Consider the following 12920-nt stretch of genomic DNA (forward strand, 5'->3'; position numbering starts at 1 on the left):
CAACAATCTCATCAGCTTCCTGGCAGCAATCTCATCAGCTTCTCCTGGTAGCAATTTCATCAGCTTCACTTAGCTGCAGCTCTGGTTACGGAGGGGTGCTCTCACACCTGGATGTCATTAGATTCTCAGCTCACACGGCCCCCCTCATTCACCATTCTCCAGAACATGGCTGCTCTCTCTCCTCTGTGTGAAAACCCCACCTCTTCATGAATATAGAAATCTCTATGCAGTCTGAGGCTGTGTTAGAAAAACAGTGACATCTTGTGGCTAAACTGCAGAATGTCAGTCAAAACATTTAAGTTACTCCACACAAGCAGTATTCAAACAGTGAGAGCTGTTTCCCCATCTCACACTATCACAATGTCAGAGCCTAAAGCTCCTATTACATCCAGTTGCATTCTTTTCCCGTAAATTATCCCCTGCGGAAAGGAATTATGATGTAGGGGATTGTGAACTACTTGCTATTAAGTTGGCCTTGTAGGAGTGGAAGTACCTCTTAGAGGGAGCAGCACACCCCGTCTTGATCTACACAGATCACAAGAATCTGGAATACTTAAAACCTGCAAAACGTTTGAAACCTCGACAGGCTAAGTGGGGACTTTTTTTCTCCAGATTTAAATTTCATATCACTTATAGACCAGGCTCTAAGAATGTTAAACCCGATGCCTTGTCTCGAATGTTCGATGATCCCAAGGATCCTCCCACTCCAGACACTGTGCTTTCAGCAGGAAGCTTCTTTCTCTTACAAACAGACTTACTATCACGAATTCAGCAAGCATCACTGGGGGTTCTCTCTCCACCAGGAGTGATCTTATCTGCTAGAGAGGGCTTACTGTGGTAAGAGGACAGAATCTTTGTGCCAGAAAGTGTTTGATTAGCAGTATTGGGACTGTGTCATGATCACCCCCTGGCAGAACATTTTGGGGTCCACAAAACTTCAGACCTGGTTCAGCACCTGTTCTGATGGCCTGAATGGGAGAAGGATTGCAAAAGATATGTGAATTCCTGCCCTACTTGTATATGCAACAAGAGCAATAGAAACAAGACCTGGGGATTAATTAGACCCCTACCAGCCCTGATCGACCTTGGAAAATGATTTCAATGGACTTCATTGTAGGATTACCACCATCGGAAGGATCGGAAGGCCATCTTTGTTGTGGTGGACCGATTTGCCAAGATTGCCCATTGTATTCCCATAAAGGGGGTACCCTCTGCAATGGAAACTGCCCAAGTCTTCAAAAAGGAAGTTGTGAGGCTCCATGGGGTTCCTGGGAATGTTGTCTCTGATCGAGGAGTGCAATTTACATCGAAATTCTGGAAGGCACTTTGTGAAACACTAAAAGTGGAACTTTAATTTTCCTCTGCATATTATCCCCAGACTAATGGGGCAGACAGAGAGAACCAATCAGACCTCGAAACAGTATATCCACTGCCTCACATCATTCTCCCAAGACAACTGGGTGTCACTATTACCTTTGGCTGAGTTTGCATACAACAACTCAAAGCACTCAGCCACAAAACAGTCTACCTTCTTTTCAAATTATGGATTTCATCCTTTGTTTCTATCCAGCAAGGTGCCTGAATCATTAATCCCGGCTGTGCAAAACTATCTTGAATACCTTCAGCAAAACAACAAGGTGCTACAAAAGGCAATCTCAAAAGCTCAGCAGGACAGCAAGAGGTTCTGTGATAGGAAAAGGAAGGGGGACTTGATTCTGGAATCTGTTGAGGAAGTATGGTTGTCCACAACTAATCTTAAATTGACATGTCCTATGAAGAAACTTGTTCCCAAGCTCGTGGGATGCTTTCCAGTAGAAAGGAAAATCAATGACGTGTCTTATGAACTTACATTTCCAGATTCGCTAAAGATTCACCCTGTATTCCATGTGTCACTGCTTAAACCTTCAGTCTCTAATCCTTTTCCTGATCGGAAGTTGGGTCCGCCTGAACCAGTAATTGTTAACGGCGAAGAAGAATACGAGGTAGAAACAATTATAGATTGCAGAAAGAGGAGGAATCAACTCCAATATTTAATTAAATTGAAAGTATACGGGGCTGAAGATAACTTGTGGTAACTAAAGTTCAATATTCATGCTAAAGATTTAATCTTGGCTTTCAGATGCAAGTATCCTGAAAAACTGACCCAGTTAGGCTGCCCATAAGGATGGGACACTGTCAGGGAAAACAGAGAATGCCCAGGAGCACATTTATGCGGCAATGCCAATTACCCAACAGCTGTGCCCGTGTTGGTGCACATGTGCACATATGCATGCGCCGGTATGCATTCCTGCCACCAGACTGGTGCCAGGCGAGCTATTTAAACCGCTACTGCACTAGGAGTCTTTGCCTTCTGGTCTACCATGTTTCGTTATCTGCTATCTGTTGTATCCTGATCCTATAGCTGACCTGACCTGTCTTGACCTCACTTGAACTCTGCCTGCACTGACCTAGCTTACCCTTGGACTGTGACTTTGCCTAATATCTGCCTATGTTTGCTGACTTCTGGCCTGAACTTCTACTATCCGCTTGCCTGCTCCCTGTACCTGATCCACCTGATAGATCCCAACCCAGCTTGTCTGATGCTGCTACTTCTCCAGCCTGTGACTACCACTTGCTACCACTGTATGCAGTTGCCGAGTTCCTGCAGAACCTACCAGACGCTGCTCCTGTTGACCTACATCCTCTGTTCACCTGCATCCACAACTAACCTGCATCCTGGTCGTCTGGACTACCCACCTGTCGGCTGACATTGCAGACTTGCCAGGCACTTGTGCCACTCCTGGCTCTTGTGCCTTCTGTTTGCTTTATCAGGGGCACCGAGCAGGAGGTATAAGAGGACACCTTAATCTCCACGTCAGGCTTCCCCCACCAGGTACATGACAGTGAGTGTGTATTCCTTCTACTAGCACAAGTGGTGAAGAAGCTGGGAGTTTGCTATTATAGGTGTGTATCTATGATGTTAGTGTTTTAGGAAGTTTGTAGAACACAAAATACTTTTGAGTTTTAGCTCTTCAACTAAAAAGATAAGTTCACCTTTGTACAAAAAAATTATAAATGCACATTTTTTGCAGGTATTGCACATAAAAAAAAATGTGCCTTTATTATTTTTTTTTACTAGGAACCAAGAAAGCATTGCACTAGTGATCAACAGATCATGGGTGCCATGCAGGACTTCTGCAGACCTGTCTGTATATCTGTGTGCTCGTACCTCGTACAACAGTGCCATGGTAGTTCATTTAGAACTACAGGCCAACAGCTGCAAAGGCTGTCAAGACTTGTAGTTTTTTATTCACAGATGTCTGTGAATGAATGACATGGTCAGGTGGGCGGAGACCCTCACAGCCGTGTCTTGAATTGTGACAGCAGACAGAGGGAGAAGACCCTCAGTCTGCTGTTACAGCGAGAACTTAGGCTGGCAGGGGTTGGGGGCACAGGAGCAGCTGCAGCACTAACATGTTACACCCTGAATACAGGTTTGATATGTACGATGTTAGAAATAGGTGAACTTGTCCTTTAACCACTTTCCCATCAGAGGATTTAAAAAAACTTGTGGCAACAATTGATGTAGATGAAGAAATCTCTGACAACATTTAAAAAAAAAATATGCTGAAGCATAGGGGCCATCCACCCACTGGCAACCCCAGGCCTCTGTGCTTGGGCATATATGCTCTTTTTAACTGTGGATGAAAAATCTCATCCAACAGCACTACATGCACTGACGTATATTCTTAGAGCAAGACCATATTGTTGTCAGAATAAACAGATCAGTGCTGCAGCTGAATGGCATTCTTGCAAAGAAAACAGCAATGGTTAACAATAAAACAGTGACTCAATAAAACAACATTTTAATAAAATCTGTGCCAAAAAATATTATAAAATATATTAGCAAAGCATAGGGGCCATCCACTGGCCACCCCAGGCCCCCATGCTTGGGCATACTGATTATGTTCTTTTTTTAACTGCGGATGAAAATTTGCATCCAAGAGCGCTGCACACACTTACGTATATTCTGAGAGTAAGACCCCCCCTGTTGCTGTCAGAATAAACAGATCAGTGCTGCAGCTGAATGGCATTCCTGCAAAGTAAACTGCATTGGTTAACAATAAAATAGTAACGTTAAAACAGTAACTGTAAAATAGTAACTAGACAATAAAACGACAACTATTTTTATTTTTGTTTTTTTAATTTTTTATTTATTTTTTTTTTTTTTTACTTTTTTGAACTTACAGATGTTAGGGTCTCTCAAAATGCAATAGCCAGTTTCCTAACTATCTAACACCTTTCGAGATCCTGTATAAATGTATACCCTAGACTGTGCCATGCTGTACCCTATACTAATAGTCCACTGGTAGTGATGGAAGCAGTCCTTAAGGCAGAGACCAGGTTGCCCAGAACAGGAAGGACAAAAAAAGTGGATGTCATGCCTAATTCCGTGTCTGCTACAGACACAACATATTTTTTGGGGTGCCTTTTGGGTTGGGGTACCAGGAATGTCATCAGGAAAATGCCTCTCATGCTGCTGGCTAACTGCATCTGGGTTAGGTGTTTGGGCCACAGCACCTTTTGGATACAAAAGGGCCATTCTGATCTCTTCCTGGAATGTTAGGAAGGATCCACTACATCCAGTTGCTTTGTAAATTACAAAAGTGTTATATAGAGCCAACTGAAATATATAAACAGACACTTTTTTGTACCAGCATCTGGCTTTTTGGGAAACTATGGCTTCATCATCAGGTCATTGAAGTCCACCCCTCCCATGTTAAGGTTATAGTTGTGGACACAGAGGGGCTTGTCAACAACACCAGATGCCGTGAAAATTTGGATGGTCATGTCTGCATGAATGGAAGACAGGACAAAAACATCCCGTTTGTCCTTCCACTTCACTGCAAGCAATTCATAATTTTTCAAGCAGGCTTTTCCCCCCTTTCTAAGATGAATATTTACAAGCCGTTGAGGGAAGCCCCAGCGATTAGGTTGCACAATACCACATGCGACCATTTCAATATTGTATAAATGTCTAAATAGTGGCAAGCTTGAATAAAAATTGTCCGTGTATAAGTTGTACCCCATATGAAAAAAGGGTGACACCAAGTCCCAAACTATCTTGCCACTGCTCCCCATGTAGTCTGGGCATCAGGGGGCTCCATGTAACTATCGTTTCCCTCATAAATCCAAAACTTACATGTATAGCCTGTTGCCCTCTCACAGGTTTTTTGCATTTTGACCCCATATCTGGCATGCTTGCTGAGGAGAAATTGTTTGAATGCAAGGCGGCCAGAAAAACTAATGAGGGACTCATCAACACAGATGTTTTGCAGGGGAGTATAGACATCTGCAAATTTCTGGTTAAGGTGATTTACGAGGGGCCAAATTTTGTGGAGCCGATCAAATTAAGGGTCACCCCAAGGACGACAGAGTGTATTGCTGATGAAATTCATAATTACATTATATTCTCATATCTATTAGTGTTGCGCTAAGTAAGAACAATCAACAGCAAACAAATATGTTAGCAATGTACACACAATACTACATAAATAAATAGTGCTCAAAAATAAACAAAAAAAGAAAAACACATCCCAAGCAGTCCATAGAAGGTAAACCAGTCTCCTGATTTCTGTGTTGAATAGTGAAAATCTACATTCCAACATAGCCACCAACGTGAATAGTCACTACTGTAGTATCAAATTGGAGGCTTACAAGATCTCTAGACCCCTTCACTATAGGGGGTCATAACACGCTCAATATATATATTATCCGGACTCTTGTGTCTATATGGAACCAGGTGCACCGCCCAAGACTCATCAAGCTGTCCCGATGTTTTAAGATTATTTTGTTCATGCAAAATAAAGAGGTGCCTCTCATAGTGCAGTAAATTACAACCAATTTAATAAATAGACAAAATGCACTTACAAACGCAAAGGAAAAAATCATCAATTCACAAAGATGGTCCAAAATGGCGATCCAACGTGATGAAGTCACAAGAGAGGGTCCTCCCAATGCGTTTCATCATAACCAGACGTCTTTCGGGGTTAGGAGACCACCCTCCATAATCACGCTTATATAGATGAAAACCAAGCCTCAATTTGGAGTGAACCAACCTCCATATTGGTAACAGGAACCAGAAAGAAGTTAACATCCGGAGATAAAGGAAATAACACAGATGAAACACAATCCAAGCTAAAACAAGCCTCTCTTCTATGTCCGAATTAGAAGACAAACTTTTATTATTTAATTTATTAGTAAGCATTTGGGGATATCCAATTCACTGCTGCACTATCCATATTTATGATGGAGATATTTGATTTTAATGTTAACCTTCCCGTAAAAGCTGATGAAGTTTTCATCAAAACAGCCCAGATTGGAGGCACGGATATGGGGGCATTTTTGTCCGCCTAAAGAATTCAGTGATTTCAGAATTACACACCAAATGGGACATTGTGTTTTTAGAACAATATGTCTCTGAACAGATGGTACCATGGAGCTTTAGATAGGATGTTAGTCCACAAAAAGGTGAAGATGAATTAACAGATTGGTTTAAATACTTTAATGAAGCTGGTGTTAACATTTTGAGGTTTTTGATACAACTTAAAAGAGACAAACTCAAGTGGTTAGAAAAATTGTCTCCCTTTATGGGCGACATTGAATATAAAGATCGCTCTTCCAGTCTAAGTAAGATTTTAGAGAAAGAGGAATTGGAGGAGAAAAATAAGAAGAAAAAGAAATACAACAGGAATATAGTTGACTATCAGACGGGGATAGTATTTTCATGGTAAAATAACATTGAAACTGAGGATGCAGAGATGGTGGACAGAGACATTGAGGAAACAAGGAAGGGAGCTACTACTGTATGCCTGAAAGGGAGGACATCAATCTTAGAGGCTTTTCCCCTAGGAGACCCCCATATAGGACCCCAGAAAAAGATTTCAAGGAGATTACCAAGAGTCTAGAGGTAGGAAACCTTTTAGGTCCCCACCCAGAGATGTGGATTACCATCAGCCTAGAGCAGTGGTGGGCAACCTTTTTTTTCAACTGAGCCAAATCTCGCCAAAACCACGATTGAAATTTATTTTGAGAGCCACATTTTTAAAACTGAAAATACATCTCCCATATAGTAATTCATCCCCCATAGTAATTCATCCCCCATAGTAATTCATCCCCCATATAGTAATTCATCCCCCATAGTAATTCATCCCCCATATAGTAATTCATCCCCCATAGTAATTCATCCCCCATATAGTAATTCATCCCCCATAGTAATTCATCCCCCATATAGTAATTCATCCCCCATAGTAATTCATCCCCCATATAGTAATTCATCCCCCATATAGGAATTCACCCCCCATAGTAATTCATCCCCCATATAGTAATTCATCCCCCATAGCAATTCATCCCCCATATAGTAATTCATCCCCCATATAGTAATTCATCCCCCATAGTAATTCATCCCCCATATAGTAATTCATCCCCCATAGTAATTCATCCCCCATATAGTAATTCATCCCCCATAGTAATTCATTCCCCATAGTAATTCATCCCCCATATAGTAATTCATCCCCCATATAGTAATTCATCCCCATAGTAATTCATCCCCCATATAGTAATTCATCCCCCATAGTAATTCATCCCCCATATAGTAATTCATCCCCCCTATAGTAATTCATCCCCCATATAGTAATTCATCCCCCATATAGTAATTCATCCCCCCTATAGTAATTCATCCCCCATATAGTAATTCATCCCCCATATAGTAATTCATCCCCCATAGTAATTCATCCCCCATATAGTAATTCATTCCCATATAGTAATTCATCCTCCATATAGTAATTCATTCCCCATATAATAATTCATTCCCCATATAGTAATTCATTCCCCATATAGTAATTCATCCTCCATATAGTAATTCATTCCCCATATAGTAATTCATTCCCCATATAGTAATTCATCCCCCATATAGTAAGTCCCCCCTGTGTCAATTCACTTACCTTTGCTCCGCGCGTTCCTCTCGCCGTGTTCCCGCGCCGTTCTGGTCTTCAGGGCGGACTGTGAGAGGAGAGGAGTTCGTCACGCTGCCCCGCCTACATCCTGGCTGCCCCGAATACATCCTGACAGCTGCAGAGTCCTGACTTTTGGGGCGGCCGCCCGAGAGGAGGGAGGGGAGGGGGCGGCCGCCCGAGAGGAGGGAGGGGAGGGAGGGGAGGGGGCGGCCGCCTGAGAGGAGGGAGGGGAGCGGGCGCCCGGCACACAGAAGAGCCGCATTTAAGTTTGTAAAGAGCCGCATGTGGCTCGCGAGCCGCGGCTTGCCGACCACTGGCCTAGAGGTTAGGGTGGATATTATTCCTATGGATCTCCAGTGCCCTATTCAAGGGATAGGAGTGGCTATAGAAATCATTATTATAGAGATGATCATCTTCAGTACAATGTACTTATGACCAATAGATATGAAGCCCTTAGGGACCCTCAGTCAGATTATGACCATAACAATCCCCAGGGTCATTTCCAAGGGGGGGGAGGGATGCATCCGTACTCTCCAAGAACGGGGGGAAGAGATAGGAATAACTCATAACCACTACTGTGGTGGCTATTCACGTTGGTGGTTATGTTGGAATGAAGATTTTCACTATTCAACACAGAAATCAGGGGACTGGTTTACTTTCTATGGACTGTTTGGGATGTGTTTTTAAATTTTTGTTTATTTTTGAGCACTATTTAGTTATGCAGTATTATATGTACACTACTAACATATTTGTTTGCTATTGATTGTTTTTACAAAAACAACACTAATTTATATTTTGATTTGGTACTAGGTATCCTCTAGGTGTATTTGCGGCTTTGCACAACGAGAGTGTGGTGTATTTGTGCAATGCATTTTTTTAATTTATTCTCATATCTATGCTTCAGAAAAAATGAGGAAGGGTTGTAACAGCGCAAACACTGCAAAGTCCTGGGAAATGGTAGTATGGGTGATGGTGGTATTAGTGGCTACTGTATGAAGAGCGTAGGATTCCGTGTGGCACTGAGGGCAAGGCTTCCAAATAAGCTGTAGCAACTTCTGTAGATGAGAAAAAGGAGAGAAGCGCCTCTAAGTGCAATAAGTCTTTTAATTCAAGTCTAAATGTAGAAACACTCACATGTGTGAAGTAATCATAAGCATAAAAACCGTGGTTAACAATAGTTAACGGTGGGGTGGTAACCCGGGTGAAGAGCCGTCATCTCTCTGCGATGTGGGGAGGTCAGCTCTCGGCTGGAACAGCGTGGTGGCTGGAGGGGGAACAGTGGTGAGGCCAGCCTTCATGCACGTCCTCCCTCAAAGCCGGATGGAACGCACGCTGGAACGTAGCGGCGGCGTGGCCGTGATGACGTCAGATCCCAGGGTGCACTGCGACGCGTTTCGGAGCATGCACTGGCCGTGGAAGGCGGAAGTGCACTCCTTTTTCAAGCAGGGGGAAGTGGATGAACAGGGGTGAATATATAGGGAACGTGAGTCTAATTGATCAATTAACCAATTAACCAGTGATTGACCATTGCTGTCAGGTGAATAGTGTAAAGTCATGGATGTTAACTGGGGGGTAAAAGGAAACCAAATGGAAAAAAGAGAGGATGTAATAAATAAGAAAACGGAAGACGAAAGAAAAAAAAAAAAAAAAAAAAAAAAAAAATTATGTTCTGGGAGATTAGTGGGGTAAAATGTTCACCTTGCAGCACTGGCACATCAATTATGTAACAGTAGTGAGCAGATATTTAGTGGTAATACAGCAGGATTGCAAGATGATACAGCATGATTGCAAGATGATAAACATATTGGTAATAATACATGCAGATGACATTATAAAAAGTAAATTGCATTGTAAAAAATTGTAAAAAATAGAATAAAATATAAATAATGAACAAAAGGTTATAAATAATAAACTAAAAATTGGATTAAAAAAAAAAAAAAAAAAAAAAAAATTCGATAAAAAATTTGATTAAAAAATTCGATTAAAAAATTCGATTAAAAAAAAAAAAAAAAAAAAAAAAAATTATAAAGAAAGGGGGGGGGGGGAAGTATCATTGTGAGTGTTGAGTGGCTGTGAATGGGAGATTGTAGTGTTTATAGTATAGTGTTAATGTCTAATTCCTCGTTGAGTCCGCCTGGGGACAATGTATCTAATGTAAATATCCAATAAGTTTCTTGTGAACAGAGTTTTTTGAAACGATCAGACTCAGAGAGATTGTTGTGTATGGATTCTAAGACCCATACTTGTAGGCCATCAGTGGATTTTTGGTGATATTCAAGGAAGTGGCGGGGGACGCTATGTTTGTCTTTACCATCTTCAATAAGACGTCTGTGCTCGCCAAACCTGGCGCGGAGGGGTCTGATGGTTCGTCCCACATATAGGAGGCCGCAAGGGCAGGATATACAATAGATCACATGATCAGTGGAGCAGTTGTAAAATTCTTTGAATGAATAGGTTTTTCCTTTTGTGGTGAAGTTTTTTTGTCCGTGTTTAACGAATTGGCAAGTTTTGCATAGCGCTTTGTTGCATCTATACATGCCGACAATGGGTATGAGGCAGATTGTGTTGAGTGTGTTGGTGGGTGGGTTGTATTTGCTGGGGGCAATCTTGTTTTTAAGGTTGATGGCTTTGCGGTAGGTGTATTTTGGTTTTTTATCTAAGATGTCTATTAAATGTGGATCCTGTAGTAGTATCGGCCAATGTCTATTGATGATAGACTCCATTTTGTGAAAGTTGTTGTGGAATTTGGTTATAAATCTGACCTGGTTGGGAGGCTCTGTGTTATTGTGTGTTTGGGGTCTACCCTTGTGGTAGAAGGAGTGGGCCTCATCTACTAGCTTGTGTGGGTAACCTTTGTCTAGGAATTTCTTTATTAGAATGTCACTCTGGAGATTGTAATCTGAATCTGTGGTGCAGTTTTGTCTGAGACGACAGAATTGTCCTTTAGGTATATTTTGGATCCATTTGGGGTGGTGGCAGCTGTTGAAGTGGAGGTATGAGTTGCCAGATACGGGTTTGAAGTGGTTTTTTGTTAATATTTGGAGATTGTCATGGTATAATTCGAGATCTAGGAATACAAGAGTATGTTTGTGGTGAGTGGAGGTGAAGGACAGTCCAAAAGGATTTGAATTGCAATGGGTTACAAACTGGTCTACGTGTGATATTGGTCCATCCCAGATGACGATAATGTCATCTATGTAACGGCCGTAAAAGATGATGTGGGCGGCAAAGGGATTGTTGTGCCATATGTGTTTGTCCTCCCAGAAACTCATAGTCAAGTTGGCATATGAGGGTGCAAAGTTGGCTCCCATGGCTGTACCTTGAGTTTGTAAGTAGAAATCGTGGTTGAATGTGAAGTAATTGTGTTTGAGGCAAAATGAGGTGGCGTCTACTATAAAGGAAGATTGTTTGGGGTTGAGTGATGGATCCAAGGATAGATAATGCTGGATGGCGGTGATGCCTACATCATGGGGTATCGAGGTGTATAGGGAGCAGACATCTAACGAGACCCAACAATAGTCGGGTTCCCAGGAGTATGTTTGGAGTAATTCTAGCAAGTGTCCGCTGTCCCGGATATATGAGTGTTGAGCCTGTGCAAGGGGTTGTAGGAAGTGGTCGATATATTGGGAGAAACCGCTGGTAATGCTCCCTGTGGCCGCTACGATTGGTCTTCCTGGTGGATTATTTGGATTTTTGTGTACTTTGGGGAGAAAGTAAAAATACGGGGTGTTGTAGAAGTCTTTAGATAGAAAAGAGGCTTCCTGCTTGGTGATGACACCATCAAGTAAGGCTGTGTTCGTTAGTAGTAGTGCGTCCTGTTTGAATTCGGGTAGTGGGTCTTTAGTTAATTTGGTATACGTGGATGTGTCTGAGAGGAGTCTGAGGGCTTCGTCTATGTAGTCAGTGGTATTAAGAAGTACAATGCCGCCGCCTTTATCGGCGGGCTTGATAATAATGTCCTTATTGTTTGATAAAGTGGTAATGGATTTTTTTACAGTGTTTGGTAGATTAGAGGCGGAATGGTGCTGGTTGGGATTGCACAATTTGATGAATTCCGAGTAGACTACTCTATAAAAACTTTCCAGGTAGGGGCCCTTAGAATGTGTGGGATTGAATACTGATTTGGGTCTGAGCGTAGTGTGTGCCACAGGTGGGGGGTATAAAAGTTGTGAAGTGAGTGTAAAATCTAAAGGTGGGCCATCATCAGGGTGAGACTCAGCAAATAATTGTTCTAATATGTCTAAGGCGTCTGAGTCAGATGGGGTTGAGGGGTTGATATTGTCTGTGTCAGGTGAAATGGCTGTAGGCTGAGTTTTTTTGGATTGAATGTGAAAGAATCTTTTTAAGGTGAGATTGCGTATAAATTTATTCAGGTCTTTGAATAGTGTGAATAAGTTGGGTGGGGAAGTTGGGGCAAAGTTTAGACCGTGATTGAGCAGAGAGATTTCAGTTTGTGATAGTTGATGGTTGGATAAGTTGAAGATTTTTACAGTTTGCGGTGTTTGTGTTTGGTGTGTGTTGCGGTGTTTATTTCGTCCCCCCCTACAGCCTCTGTGTGTTTTCTTTTTCCGTGGGGGGGATTTTGACCTAAAAAAGACGGTGAGGTGTTGGTGGGGGAGTGGTGAGCAGAAATGAGAGTGGGGTTAAGATGATTGTTCGAAATCGGAAGGCCAAGGGTGATGACAGTATGGGCATCGGTGGATGGGGATATGGGTTGAGGGGTGTTTGTGTGGGTGATGGGAATCTGAGTGCCATTAGGTGTGGTGTCACCAGTTATGGGTATAGGGGTGGTGATGGTCTGAGGTATATTTATAGGGTTTTTTTTTGTTGTTGTTGGTTTGTGGAAGTGTTATTGGGAGGTGTTTTAGTGTTGGGGCGAGACTTGGGTGTGTCTTTATTGTGCAAGCTTTTGTGGTTGAAGTGATT

General features: G+C 42.2%; 1 protein-coding gene across 1 annotated transcript; it reads right to left on the reverse strand.

Annotated features, from left to right (window-relative positions):
• Nucleotides 1-10037: 10037 nt before the first annotated feature.
• LOC149468405 (uncharacterized) lies at nt 10038-12637 on the reverse strand (the record flags this gene model as incomplete). The annotated part of the gene is made up of 1 exon (XM_089670230.1): nt 10038-12637. A coding segment is annotated over one exon (2550 nt), but the record flags the coding sequence as incomplete, so codon positions are not given.
• Between the last annotated feature and the right edge of the window lie 283 nt (nt 12638-12920).

Source organism: Staurois parvus, unplaced genomic scaffold, assembly GCF_062004578.1.
Source record: "Staurois parvus isolate SC_StPar_1 unplaced genomic scaffold, SC_StPar_1.0 ptg000087l, whole genome shotgun sequence".
In the NCBI taxonomy this organism is placed as follows: Eukaryota; Metazoa; Chordata; class Amphibia; order Anura; family Ranidae; genus Staurois; species Staurois parvus.